Raw genomic sequence first — 15,000 nt, forward strand, 5'->3', positions numbered from 1 at the left:
GCAGGCTAGTAAGTAATGATTTGTCTGTTGGATAGCCGTTAATCATCTTTAAAACAACTGGGGTCTGTAGACGCATTTTACAACTGCTACTTTTTCTTGGAAGGAGGAATATTTTACAACTACCCGTTGAATAATCTTTGTAGTAATATTTAGCACCTGACGCCTTGGCCAAACGTCGAACTTTTCATGAGAGGAACCAAACTTAGTGAGTTAAGTTGAGGAAAAGTTCGACGTCTGGTTCAGTTTGTTTGAATGAGTTTGGATCGTCCAAAACATTCTATCCGTCTGCTTCAAACGGACAGAACGTTTGAGGATCGTCTCCGGGGCAAAAGTCGATCTTCACATGCGACGAAATAAACTAATAGATTAAAAATTTGTATGATAGTATATAATTAGCCTCGTTCTGGAGATAATTTATTAAAACTGAGCTGAAATTGTTTTTTCATTGGTCTGATTCAGTTGATGAGTTCGACGCGTCCTAAGTTCGTTGTCTGACCCAACAAACGATCTTAATTTAATTAAAGTCATGAAAAATTCGACGTTAAGCCTAGGTCTAAGTCAGTTGTGTGCGTATGTGGTTTGATTTTAGAGTATTGACCTTCATGCTCTGACGGGCTGGATTCCAGAGCGCATGTCCATCAAACGGAACGATCCCAAATTTAATGAGAGTATGCATTTTGATCGGCTCCTGAATGGACTGAGGAAAGGTGAGAGCCATGTGATAAACTCTGAAACACTTATATTTTGAGATAAATATTAGCGATAAAAAATCACGACGTTTCGACCTCTCCGAGGTCATTTTCAAGTGTATAAAAGTTTTCTAAATTAGCATAAATAAGTTAAGAACAAGTTATGATAGATAAAAATGTGGTGAACGCTAAAATGTGATAAAATATGTAAAAATGTAAAAAGTGCTAAAAATATTTATAAAGTCAAAAAACAATGGAAATAAAACAATGTTAACAAGAACTACTCTAAACAAATAATTTGGCGCGAATTGAATCGCACTGTCCAGTTTGAAGGGAACTTGTACGAGCAAGTGGACGGTGTAGCTATGGGCTCGCCACTAGGTCCCCTAATGGCAAACGTCTTCATGTGCAAAATCGAGAAACAGCTGGAAACAGAGAACAAGTTGCCTACCTTCTACAAGCGCTATGTAGATGATACACTTAACGCAATGCCGGATCTGACAGCAGCCTCAGAATTCCTGACGACATTAAACGAGAGTCATCCCTCTATCAATTTTACAATGGAGCTCGAAGAAAATGGCAAGCTTCCCTTTCTCGGAATGAATGTTATCAGGAATGGTTGCCGCCTAGACACCACGGTTTAGAGAAAACCAACGGACACTGGACTTCTGCTACACTACCACAGTCACGTTGACGCCAGATACAAACGGTCACTCCTGAACACCATGCTTAACCGTGCGTTTAAACTCTCGTCTACGTGGAAGTTTTTTCACGAGGAATGTGAACGCCTTAAAGAGATCTTCTCCCGACTGCGCTATCCAGACGACCTTGTGCAGTCAACCATTCGCCAATTCATTGAATCCAAAGTGTCCGAGGATTCACACACCCAAGTGGCTGATAAAAGAGAAGCCCCAATCAGAATCGTGTTACCCTTCAAAGACCAGAAATCAGCAAACGTAGTACGTAAACAGCTGGCTGACCTGAGTAGGAAGATCAACGCAGACATCAGCCCAGTTTACACAAGTAGGAAGATCAAAGATGAAATTAAGGTCAAGGAAGACAAGCCGCCTCTTGTGAGTCAACAATGCGTGGTGTATTCTTTCCAGTGTAGCCTGTGCGATGCAGGCTATGTCGGCTACACGTGCCGACACCTACACCAACGAATTGAAGAACACAAAGGATCGGCAATCGGAAACCACCTCAGAGAGCAGCATGATATGGAGCCTGAAGACATCGCACAAAGTTTTAGAATCTTAAGAAAGTGTCAGAATAAATTTGACTGTCTTATTTTTGAAATGTTTTTTATCCAAGAACTGAAACCGACGCTTAACAAACAGTGCGATTCAATTCGCGCCAAATTATTTGTTTAGAGTAGTTCTTGTTAACATTGTTTTATTTCCATTGTTTTTTATAAAGGCTTTATAAATATTTTTAGCACTTTTTACATTTTTATATATCTTATCACATTTTAGCGTTCACCACATTTTTATTTATTATAACTTGTTTTTAACTTATTTATGCTAATTTAGAAAACTTTTATACACTTGAAAATGACCTCGGAGAGGTCGAAACGTCGTGATTTTTTATCGCTAATATTTATCTCAAAATCGATTTCTAAGAAACTACTTATTAACACTTATATTGATTAAGATTCAGTTTCTAGTCACCGTATCATAGCAATGTCGGGGCCAGACTGAAGAGTCGAAAAAAAGGGAAAAAGTGCGAGGCTTGCTTTCCAAACTTGATGTGAAAATAAAGGATAGCTTGGCCAGAGATTTTCTTTGTTAACAATAAAGCTATCGCGCGAATTTAAAGAGTACGATTTGAGTATGTGTTGGCTGTTGCAAGTAGCAACAGTTTTGGTGGGTTTTGTTATCATTCTTTTTTTGTGTGTTCAAAAATTAGGGTGCAATTGCGTAAACCAATAAAAACTTTCGTATTAGAGTATCAAAAAAACAGCAAAAGGGACCCGAATATTTTCCTCTTTGAGTCACATATGTTCTTACCTCATATAGATATATCACGACCTGCTCCCCATTTACGTAATCGGCAAACACATGATCATGAAACTAATCAGTTTTTTTTTTTATTTGAACACAGGTGATTGTCTTATCACGGTTGCAACGGGGCCCTTAAGCGACAGCGATGCTGACCGAGCAGGGCTGGTATCTACTCACGCCTACGCCTTGTTGGATATGCGAAAAATCCAGGTAACTCGTGATTCGTAAAAGGGTTTTGATGAAGTTGCACTGATTTGGCCAGCACATTGTCTACCTCACTGGCGGACAGGTATTGAATCCCGATTAGCCTGCTCAGCTGACAGTGTGGTCTGGCGGGCGCTATCCCCCCATTGCCCCTCCCCAACAAAACCGCAAGTTTCGCAGGCTAAATCCCTATGTAAGATGTTCCCGGTATACATGTGTATATGCGTATTGAGGAAGTGTGAGATGAATATGGATATTGGCCAATTTCTTTTTTTGCGTGTTTTTAAACGTAAAAAAAGGGAAGAGGTCAATTTCCAATATCAATATCAACAGCCACCGTAACCGGACACGTCCGAGAGGACAGGATCATTCTGTTCGCTCTTGTAGCCAATCAAAACACATGATTTGATTTAGTACATCATTCCAGCTCAAGGAGCTATTCATATAATAATACTCATTATTATAAACTGAATCATTGAATAATGCAATTCTATGAGCCATTATACCATGCTCTCCAAATGTGGTAACTGTACGCGTCTGCTCAAAATTAAAAGTGAAAATCGGTTGTTTTCACAAATTTAGTCGGGAAGAATTCTCAATATTTTGTGGGCGTTTTTAATAAAACAGTTATTCCGCTACGCGCTACGCGCCTCGTTGGCTTTCAACCATCTCATATCCAATGCGCACTCGTGGAATAATTGTCAATTATTTAAGAGGCTGTGTCACGAAATTTATCAAAATTCAAATAGTGGGAACTACCACCAAACTGAGTGAAACATAAAAATAACCGCTCAAAATGTTAAAATAAGAAGGTATAAATAACACAGCATGTACAAAAGGTGGCACGGATGGACAAACTGGAAGAAGATTTAAAAAACGGATTAGAATTGCGATTTTGGAAACTTGTTAGCCTAACAGTTTTTCAACATTTCTTTTTTTGTAACGTTTGATATAATGCTTGGTAGACATAAGTGCTTGACATGAAGCTGATTTCTCAAGTTTGATAGCCAGTAAGGATGCATAATTGGCATTAAAAACAAAGTGAACTAAACAGCTGTGACGACGCAGCGCCTTTAAACTTGGAATTACTTAATTATCGACTATATATCTTCCGAATAGGTATAGCTGCATTTAGATGTAAAGCTCGCTTTCAAAACACGTTGGGGCAATGTTGAGAACCAACAAAAATTGAACAGTGCATTAATCCACATATGGAACCATCTCTTGGCTTGTGATTATATGGAGAAAGGAAATGGTTTAAACGTCTATTTTACTTGTTAAATTTATATGCTAGGATTTTACTGAGTGTGATTATTTATTTGCTTTCTCACAGGGGTATCGTCTTCTTCAATTAAAAAATCCCTGGAGTCATTTGAGATGGAAAGTATGAACCATAGGACTGACAATAATTAGATTAGAAGCAACGAATTATTCACTCTGTACACGCCTTTAGTTTCGTTGCGGTAGACGGTTACAAGATTTGTGCGTGCCAATATACAAACATTGTTTCAACTATACAGTCGTCCCAACAATGCAGTCGCTCAATTTAGATTTTTGGTCGTCACTTCGAGTGAACGCCCAAAACTACAACATAACAAGAAGGAAAGACCAGGTCATGTGACCTTGAAGGGTGGGAAAACAAAAACAGGCTACCCAACCGTTACATAAACTCATATTCTTTGTTATTGAAACAACTGTTACATAATTTATAATTAATTTCCAAAGTTCAAGGATGGAGTCACTCAGTCTGCAAAAATTTAGGCTTGGGTTAGTCTCTTGGCATCAGTAAAGGTAAGTTAGAAGTAGTCATTGCGGTTAACTCAGGTCGTCTGTTTACAGGGAAAATTTTCTGAATTAGATTCTACCAGCTGGACACCAGAACTTCAGCGAGCTCTGAACTATGACAGGAAGAGTGCTTTGCAGATTGACAATGGTAAAATACTTTAAGTGTGTGCTTATTGACTTGAATTGCCTGTGTGATGATCTGTGAAAGAATAAGTCGATATTAATTTGCTCCAATTGCATTAAAGCTTGATTATTATCTCAGTTGATTCTTGGTTTTGGTGTGAATTACTTGTTGGGATGTTGTTTTTGTCGATGATGATGATGGTGATAGTGATAATGACAAGTTATTTTCACGTGTGAAGACATCATGTTTTCGTGCGAAAGCTCACCTGGTATTTCATTGGTGTTTAATAAAAAGATAACAAAGATGGTGATGGTGAGGAAGACTATGATAGAGATCGGAAAATTTTCTTGACCCGAGTGAAACGTTATCCATTCTTCAAATTACATTTAATCTTTCTCTAGGTGTTTTCTGGATCAACTGGGAGAGCCTTATGCAATTTTTTGATGTGATTTACATGAACTGGAATCCCAAACTCTTCAAATACCGTTTCTCTCTTCACTCGTAAGTACAGCTTCTTTTCGCGGCTTATTTTTGACAGAACTTAGTTATATGATGTGTTTTCAAGGATATGCGTTGAATGGTTCATTTAAAGCTGATTTTCAACATTCCTTCCTTTCTTTTACATACAAACCCGTGAGCAAATGGAAAAAGAGCTTGGGATGATAAAATGGAAATTGCGGTAGCTTGTTTCAGTCGTTTGTTTAGGGTTTGAGAATGAGGTTATTGGATTCAGTCACCTTGCCTTTCATTGCCTTAGTCATTTGTGATTTTTCATTACCGTTAGCACAATTTTAGCACGGCGTTTTTAAAACCAGAAGTTTTGAAGATGGAGTCGCGATGAAAAAGAAGGGAAGCGTTTCAGAAGTATTGTATATAGGAATGGGTAAATTTGTTGTGTTTCAAAACTTAAATCGCACTTCTGTCTCCCTACAGGACGTGGACGGCTGCTGAAGGACCCAAGAAGGATGTCTACAACGTTGGTCAGTGCATTTTAAAACATCTTTATTTTTGTTTTGGTAAACTAATGCCGACAAACAAAACGCACAGAATCCCTGCTGAAATTCTTTATTTCAGTAAGCAGCCAAGCATTGCGTTTACGAAGGTGCTGTGGCATGTGACTTTCCAATAGTAATTTGATTTTAATTAGGCTGGTTTTTACTACTGAGGGAATAATTCGTAGTCAGAGTCGTTGTTAGAACCGTGAAAACAGATTCCGCTATGATTCCGTTATGATCCAGTGAAAACAGATTCCGCTAAGTTACAGGAGCAGAAGTGGTAGAACTAAACCGAACACTTTGCGTGGGGACGAGAATTGTGATTTGTTCATTCTTGTGCCTCTTTTTTCCACTTGGACAATCTGGTTTTCTCTAGGTCGTAAACGACGGGCTCATAACTGCGGAATCGAAAGAATATTGATACGCTGGAGAGAGCGCAAAAACCGCAAGACATGCGCACTGTCGATACGTTGCGTTTTTTGCGACTCCTTCTCCGCCGAGCTCATGATTCCGCTTACCACTCCATTTGGTTAATTTTTACTTAATGGTAAGCGCTCTTACGACTCTGACTCCAACTCCATCTCCTTTGTTACTGGTGAAAACCAGTCTGAAAAATGCATAATTATACGCATACTAATGGTGCTTATTATTAACAGGTGACAATCCTCAGTACAAGTTGGAGTTGTTGTCCGCTGACCAAGACACTGTTGTCTGGATTCTTCTCACTCGACACATAACACAAAAGGTACATGCAATGTCGTGGTATATGATGTATTTTTATTTTAAAAGATGTTTTGTAACGCTTTTCGATCGTTTACCCGGGGGTTGGTAGTTTGTTAAATTGTGAAAAAAGTGATATGCTCCTCTGACTCTCGAAAACCTTCTGTTAGGATGACTTTGCAGAGAATAAGGAGTTTATAACAGTTCACGTGTACAAATCAGATGGCGGAAGAATATTTTACCCAGGTAACTGCGTTTCATTACTCAGATTTCTGTCAGCTTTTTACTCCACCAGCTTTTAGATTTCAGTTCCCGTTCCTGTAAACTTGGGTGTGTCGTCTAATAGAAAGCACTTTCGAGCATGTTTTTTTTGTTTGTTTGTTTTTGATGTTGCTGTCTTTTTAATCGATCCTAGTTAGCAGACGTTTTTTAACCAATTTTCAAACGAGAAACAGGTCGAGCGCGAAGTCCACTGCAGGCTTTTGAAATGATAAATTTTAAGGTACGCAGACCTAACTTTCTTTGTACCCCCTTGCTCTAGATAACCCGTTCTTGGAAGGCACAAAAATAAACAGTCCGTTCTATCTGGCCAAACTCAATGCACCTAAAGGAACAAAGCGATTCACGCTTGTTGTCTCTCAGTACGAGAAAACAAACACCATTCACTACACCCTCAAGGCAAGTACCTACATATCAAAAATTGTTTCAACGTTTCCTTCTATCTATCTATCTGTACTCCTAGTCCTTAGTAATAGTGTCTCAAATTTGAAAAAATTTATACCTCCAAAGTCAAAATGGAGAATAATTACATATTCAAACATTACCCCTCTTCTGTTAAATTAAATGGATTTTTTGTTAAACTGCAGGTCTTTTCGTCAACTGAATTTCGTTTGTCCCCAGTTCCTATTCCATACACAGTTGAAAAGCAGGTTAGTATATTGCCTAACTGGGTTGACTCGTGTCTGTGTATATAGCGAAATTGTGATGCCAAACGCGCCTCCACTGACCAGTGTTCCAACAGTAGGGTTTTCCAGTGAAACTCTTCAAGGTGGTTGTAAAGTGAGTTGAACTCAGCCGTATCAGTATAAGATCAAATTATACTCACTTACCATTAACTCCTTTGTATTTCCTTTTTTAATGGATCTTGAACATTGTTTAACGAAAAGTGGTTATTTAAGCTGAGTTTAGTTATCTTGCTGACCAGGTCTCTTATTTGTTTGTATTGTAGGTAACAGGTGAATGGAAAGGCACCTTGGCCGGCGGATGTCCTAATTATTCATCACATTCCAATAACCCAGTATATCGTCTACAGCTGCAAACATCTTCTAACGCAGAAACAGCTGAAGTTCTGCTGAAACTACGTGGCCCCAAGTAAGCTTTGATTGCCAAGACACCCCTTGGCTAATTTTGATACCCTAACATAGGTATCTCATTCACCGCCGATACTCTAGGGTTAATATACCTTAGACCCTTTATTAAGCCTTCAATAAACCCCCTTCCCCTTTTCAGGGTAAGGTTATTAAGCCTCCTCTTTCTTTTAAGCCGCCCGTTTTCCATCTCTCTTATTATTGAATAATTGACTGTATTTTATCAATTACGACTGTAACACTTGATGTGGACCGATCTGGTTTGGTTTATTCACCTGGTGGAAGTTCGAATTTGTTTTTGATCATCGTTTTCATGACCTCCAACTTCATGCACCTGAGCTTTTCCACTTTTCGTTCTTTTCTTTATGGACGATTGAAACCATCAATTTCGTTAAATTAAAGAGGCCCCCATCTCTATTAACTTCCCCGCCCCCCCTCAAACATGCTTGAAATAAAAGGGGTTCCCCAAGGGTACTCCCCGACTCTGACCCTATTGACACCGAGGACGATGAATTGCATAAATGTTGTCGTTCAGCCAAGTCAGACATTTTCAGCGCCAGACGCTGGAACTTACGTCTGACGGCAGGTTTTACAAAGTACAGTAGCCCCTGTTCTACAAGTCGACAATTGCATTGGCCAGAAAAGTCTTATTTTACCGATGTTCTAGCAATGCCGCGGCGGCATATTGTAAATGTTTTCTGTTCTACACCTTGAGTGAGGACTGGTTTGCGCATGCCTTCGTGAAGGACATCCAGTGCACTGGAAAAATTGTCTACATTGAAAAGGCGAAGAATAGCGCGTTTTATCAAGCCTGTTGCTTTTAAGGCTAGATGCATTGTTTGGGTTTTTCATGTCAGTATTGTTTTGTTAGCTAATTAAACAGCTCGTTCTGGGATCTTCATGACTGCCCCTTCCCTCTGTCGAACATTTTATTGTTTTACCGACATGATGAACCCACACGAACTGTTTTTATGTCACTTGTATTCGCCGCCTCTTGATTGAACGTTGTTTTGTATTCTTAAGGGATTGATAGTAGAATATTTTACTCTTTTTTTAGGCAATTTTCTGTCGGCGCCATCATTCGTTCTGTTGACTGCGCGTCTGATGGAAAGCCTGTGTACGAGGCGTACTCTGATACGTACAGGTAAATTTAATACTGATCATCACAGTTATCCAATGAGATGTGATTAACCGTGACTTTTTAATGAGGATATCGTACTGTACTGGTGACCCAGCAGAGCTATAATGAAACTACTGGGCCACTTTGTGAGACAACAGTACAAGGTTAAGAACTGATCTTACTGGCGGAAGACAGCCCGCTGGATGTTTACTAGCGAGTTGAACTCGGGGCTACCGAGCCCCAAGCCAAGCTTTAGTCGAACCTTTTTAGTCCCGCCCTAAATCATTAAATAAAAGAAGCTCCTTTCCCCGACGTCGGTTGCTTATAGAAATTGTTTGGCTGTGCGGTAATGGTCACGGCGAGACTTGAACCCGGGAAAGCGAGAAAAAAACCCGCACTGCTCGCATCCCCTCGTGTTGGATTAATTCCTTGTCCTTCGCTTTTGATTCCCTTAAGGTTTGGCCAATGTTTTGGATCAAACCCATTCGTGTTCAAAGACATTCAAGATAACGCAGCATTATTTATAACTATTTAATCTCAAGGCCGAGAGGAGAAATCGTATAGCCAAAGTGGTATTTCCAAACATTGTAACAAATTTGCTGAAATCTGATATATGTTATTTTATTTCCATTCATATCTCAAACGCATTGCATTCGTTCTGTTTCAGGCCTGGCTTTTACGTACAACAGCTGACCAAAGTGCCTGCCGGAACATACGACTTGATTCCGTCAACATTTTACCCAGGACAAGAAGGGCCGTTCATACTAACGATAGCAGCGAGCTGTAGAATAGGACTAGGAAGAAAATAGAGGTATTGCTGGGTTACACACTGAGTTAGCGAAATTCATTCCTTACGAACTGGTCACCAAATTGAGTGAACTATAAAAATAACTGTCGCTTTGAAAGTGTAAAGTCACTGTTAAATAGATACGGGTGAACCAACAAACTTTTGAAAACTATTCAGCCGGCTACTTTTGTTTGAATTGTAAGGCGCAAGAGATATTTTTATGTCAGGAAGCAGTGATCTCGCCATTCAGAACTACAGTCAAAACCCCGCTTTACGGACAGCCACTTAATACAAACACGTCATTATTACGGACAGTTTGCTTCGTCCCTTGGAAAAGAAAGCCCTAACATTGTCTCTGAATTCAGCCCGCTTAATACAGACACTTTCTATGGCCCCCTCAGTGTCTGTTTTTACGGGGTTTGACTGTACTTCCTTTTCAAAGCAACTAAGACCCTGTTTACATGGAGTGGGGGACCCCGGTCTAGTGGGGTAGGCTTCTTTTGTTTTGTGTCCTCCAGAGCGTGAAAACAAAAGAAACCAACCCCACTAGACAGGGGTCCCCCACTCCATGTAAACAGGCCCTAAGTTGCAAAACTAAAGAAATAGACTAAACTGCTGCGATCTATACCCTTTAAGATTGTCAGTAGTACAGGCGTGGTTTCTTGGCTCGTGGATGAGTCGCAATGGAGAACAGAGAAGGGAAGTGAGGAGACTGGAAAATTGAATTGTGGGGTTGCTTTTGGGAACTAATTTTGACCCAGGTTTCTACTCAAGCTCGTAATAGTTAATATAATGACAGAGACGGGGTAGCGTTCCCAAAGTTGCCCCACAGTACCATTCAAGTCCCACGCACGAAAAAACTAATAAAAGAACAAATATTTAAATTAAACAAATAATATTGGTGCTAATTTAAATTGAAAATAGAAAGCTACGTGCAACGTAGTTAAAAGTTAAACATTTACCTGTGTTTGGACGTTTTTTTGAGGTTCATTATTCGATTGAATGAATTTTTTCAACAAGGGTGGTAAAAGTGGCTTCATTTAAGTATAAGTGATAAGAAGCGCTTTCTATATATCCTAACCGAGAAAATGTGGGCTTTAAGAAATCAAATGTTTAGAAAAAGTTTCTAACCGAGAAAATTAAAATGATAAAGATATTGTATTGAATTCTAGAAGCAATAAAATCCTCACTTGTAATTTGAATTTGGCGTTTTGCTGCTTGAAGTATATGAAAATGTTAACCATGAGAACGCTTCTATTTTCGTACGCTTTCTTTTCTAACTGAGAAACTATGGTATTATAACACTGTAGTATTAGCTATAAATAAAATGTTCACTTGAAAGTCAAACTTGTCCATCTATATTGGGTGCATCTGCTCTGCTGCAGGTAACAAAGAATCTGACGAACCGAGAGTAAATTTCCTAAGAGATGGTTGCCAAGAATACTCCTATAATTTGCGATTTTTGTAAATCTTGGTAAATTTTGAGGTTTTACTTTTTCTGTGCACTTTTCTGACCCCCCTAACCAACCAACACACCAGCGCCCCTTAAAAATTTCCGTTCGAGGGATCCTGAAATACGATGTTGGATACTGATATGTCGCTGAAGCAGAAGACAGACTGGAGCACTGATCAAAGCCAAGCTTAAAATTTTAATTGATTTTTTCTCCGAGCAAATCTGCTCATTTACAAATCAATGGTCGATTTGGCTCAGTAAATATTGTATTATTGTATTTACCATTTTAATCAATGGATTTGTCTGGGAACAGAAACACTTGTTGTAACTGTGTATCCAATCAATCTCAGTTGTCAATACGTTTGCACTCAAAACCAAATGTTGATTTTTCACTAATACAAATTCGTGAATTTTATCCTTGGATCTCAAAAAGCGGTAAGTAAAGTTAAGTATTTTATTTTTAGTGTGTAATTCACCAGATTTATTATTTTATCAAACTACGTACGGTATGGTAGACTAGCACGGTAGTCGAAAGCAGATTTTTGTGTGATTGCGTGTTGGCGGACGATTTTTAAGTTTTCAATAGGGTGCGACTTTGTCATGATGAACGCTACGTTTACGTATTGTAGGTAAAATCTCATAAAAACAGTAAGATGGCCATATTAGTTTTCATCTTATTTTCTAATTTTTTTTTTTTTTAACTGACTTTTATTTCCGGCGTCGTCATCATCTGTTCACTTAACCGTTAAAGGCTTCTTTCAATGAAACGCTCAATTTTCAGTTTGCGATTTCTTGAAACGAGCAAGTGAAGCAGATAATATGAGTTTACTGTTTGGGTCAGATATTACACGAGAGTCAGCGATCATTGGCATATCAAAATGACATTCACTTCGCTGCATTTACAAATGAGCCTTGTTATTTACTTTCTGAAATTATGAGAAATATTTCCGTAGATTATTTTCACGGTTACATGCCAAGCTGTGGAGTAGGGTTGAAATATAATTGACCTCACTAGCTTTTTTGAGCCTTAAGTCTCTATCAAACATCTTAACGTAAGACCTAGGAGTCCCTGCATAAATTTGTTTTTAAGGCTGTAGTGGCGTTAACTGATCTGAATAGAAGCACATGAACCCAATGAGACAATAAGGGAAGGGGAAACTGGGAAGAGTCAAACAGGCGAGGAGGCGCGTGAACAAAGCACTGAGCCCCAACGGGAGAGTTGTGTGCTATCCACTCACCCTACCCCTGTTAGTTTCCTGCCCTTCCTCACTCCTCTTTTCCTAAGACTTTCTGCTATTTCCGAACGGATAACCCATTGTTAGCAGGTGTCATTGATTTCAATAAGAACGAGACTGAAAAAACAATATTTAACTACTATAATTATTTGACCAAACAAATGTTTCGCTAACATTTATTGCCAAAAGATAATGCTTTAAAATCCTGACACCAATACTCACCAAAATTCGATGACATATAAAACGTATTTTGAAACAAATGTGCATGAAATGTGACTGTTGTTAAACTCAGTAATGCTGGGGCATACTCTTTTGCATTGAAACGAAAAATTTCTTTAATATTCTAGCGGAATTGCTGCTTCAGTGAGATGAGCAGAATACATCTTCTCTCCCTGTGTTTCATCTTTACAGAGTTCAACTTAGGTAGGTACAGTAACTGTTATGTACTTCATTACAATTGATAAACATCGGTTCAGGAGCCGAACACTCCCAGCTAACAGTGCCGTCAACTCTCCCGGATTATCCGGGAGACTCCAGATTTTGAACCCTATCTCCCGGTCTCCAGATTAGCGTCTGATATCAGCTGTGATATCTCCCGGATAAGCGCCAAAGTTGCTATTTCTGTAGACTCGACTTTCCGACCGTAAAATTTCAAATATTTTGCGTTGTCTGCGCTACTGTTAACATGGAACGTTTCCTCATAAATTCTGGTATGCCACAGTAATTTAAGCAATAATGTGGCTAAATATGAACTGTTTATGTGCTATATACGTCAATCGGAATCAACGAGCTTTTTTGGCACAAATGACATCATTTGTTGTGCGATATGACGTCCTCTATCATTCCTTCCCTATCAATTCTCAATATTTGATGACGTAGGGCGGTTGAAAGCCCTGGGCTAATACATTCGTATTATTACCTTTGATCATCATTCGTTGCTGACAGTATTTGCTGTAAATTCGCTAGATAATTTGGAAAAAAAACATAACCAAATTGTGTACTTAACGTGTACATATTTATTTCCTATCAAAATAAATCACTTTAATTGTTTGTTTGTTTTTTATCAATGTCATTTTAATTAGTTTCTATTTTCGTACTGTTTGAGTTTATAAATATTTTAATCTAGTTTTCATTGTTCAAAGGTTCAATACCCACCAAGTCGGTCCACCAATAAATTATTGCCAGTTCTATAAATTCAAACTTTTAGTTATTATAGTTCTTTTAAGTTCTTTATTTTTCTTTTATGCCCTGAAAATGGTTTGTGTTTGCCAACTGTGAAACATCGGACAAGTTTGCTCGGATATATTCCAGTTTGATTCTTACCAATTTTGTTTACTTTGTCATGTTTCGCCACTTTAGAAACGAGCAGCGAACAGTACCCGATATGTGTCCCGCAATTGTTTTAAATCTGGGATTGTTACTGGGGACATGCCAGTCAGCTAATGGCCAATTTGCTTCCTCTGTCCCTAAAAACAATCCCAGGAGTCTTTGCGAAGGTAATTTCGGCCCAGTTGCCTTCTCCTTCTAAAGAGGCGAATCGCTGTATAATAGGTATCTTGCTTTTCCTGATCACCGGTCCACGTGTAGGCTTTGATAGAGTGTTCTCGGAAAAGTAACAGTGTTCATATATTTCAAAACTTACAACAATAATTATGCTAAGTTTTATTAATGATTCCCAGTTTAGCCAAAAATGCAGAAATTATGCTTCTACTTTTCAGTTTTATTTGTGTAAAACATCTCAATAACTTTGGCAACAAAAAAAGTGAATGGCAAACACATTTACCCTTATTGCATCAAGAAACTTTAAGAGTGCACGGTGATTCATTGTCTGAAGACTATAAAACCTTAAACAATTAACAACAGCAGGAGGACGCCATCTTTAAGGTAAACGAGCCGAGATGTCGTTAAGCACACGACTTGGGTTTTGTGGAAAGAGGCCACTACCTGACATTCATGTGGGACCAACGTCCAATGTGACAATAAGCAGATGAAAATTAGTTTTGTTACTTAAATTTATCTGTAACACTGATATCGGGCTGAACAAAATTAGTTACATGACCAAAAAAATTACAATTTTGTGCTTCAAAACTAGCCAAAAAGTGCATATTATGCTGGCAGTTATGCTCGTAGTGATAAATAATGCAAACAATTATGCTAGCACAATCTATCAAAACCTATCTACATGAGATCTAGATCCAGAACCGCTCAACTGTTTGCATGGTTGTCGCTGTAGTCTTGCAGCTCTTAAAGTTTTACTTTCTACCAGCTATGAGCCTAGAAGACACTATCCTCTAAGTGTTTTGTTCTTTCTTGTTCGTAGCGTTGCAGCTAGTATCCGCAAATGATTGCCCAGAGAAATGCGCTATACTTTATGATCCAGTGTGCGGAAGTAACGGTAGAACTTACAAAAGCCCATGCAACTTGAGGCGAGATAACTGTTTTAGGAACAACGAAATGATTAAAGAAATTCATAAAGGAGAATGCCTGAACAATGAAGGAGATGAATCAGAAGACGCCACGT

The 15,000-nt window shown here is 38.7% G+C and overlaps 1 protein-coding gene and 1 pseudogene across 1 annotated transcript in view; both read left to right on the top strand.

The window, feature by feature from the left end:
• LOC140931391 (calpain-7-like) overlaps nt 1-10,196 on the top strand; it is a 20,503-nt gene extending 10,307 nt beyond the window's left edge. The window contains exons 13-25 of the mRNA XM_073381203.1: nt 590-707; nt 2,790-2,899; nt 4,227-4,277; nt 4,733-4,826; nt 5,204-5,303; nt 5,736-5,782; nt 6,454-6,542; nt 6,688-6,763; nt 7,059-7,195; nt 7,384-7,446; nt 7,746-7,888; nt 8,942-9,028; nt 9,672-10,196. Of these exons, the coding sequence (XP_073237304.1) occupies nt 590-707; nt 2,790-2,899; nt 4,227-4,277; nt 4,733-4,826; nt 5,204-5,303; nt 5,736-5,782; nt 6,454-6,542; nt 6,688-6,763; nt 7,059-7,195; nt 7,384-7,446; nt 7,746-7,888; nt 8,942-9,028; nt 9,672-9,813 (1,257 nt within the window). The 3' untranslated portion in view covers nt 9,814-10,196. The remainder of the gene's footprint in view (nt 1-589; nt 708-2,789; nt 2,900-4,226; nt 4,278-4,732; nt 4,827-5,203; nt 5,304-5,735; nt 5,783-6,453; nt 6,543-6,687; nt 6,764-7,058; nt 7,196-7,383; nt 7,447-7,745; nt 7,889-8,941; nt 9,029-9,671) is intronic.
• Nucleotides 1,055-2,059, top strand: LOC140931393 (uncharacterized; annotated as a pseudogene).
• Nucleotides 10,197-15,000: the final 4,804 nt, after the last annotated feature.

The sequence above is a fragment of the Porites lutea genome, chromosome 3, assembly GCF_958299795.1.
Source record: "Porites lutea chromosome 3, jaPorLute2.1, whole genome shotgun sequence".
Classification (NCBI taxonomy): Eukaryota; Metazoa; Cnidaria; class Anthozoa; order Scleractinia; family Poritidae; genus Porites; species Porites lutea.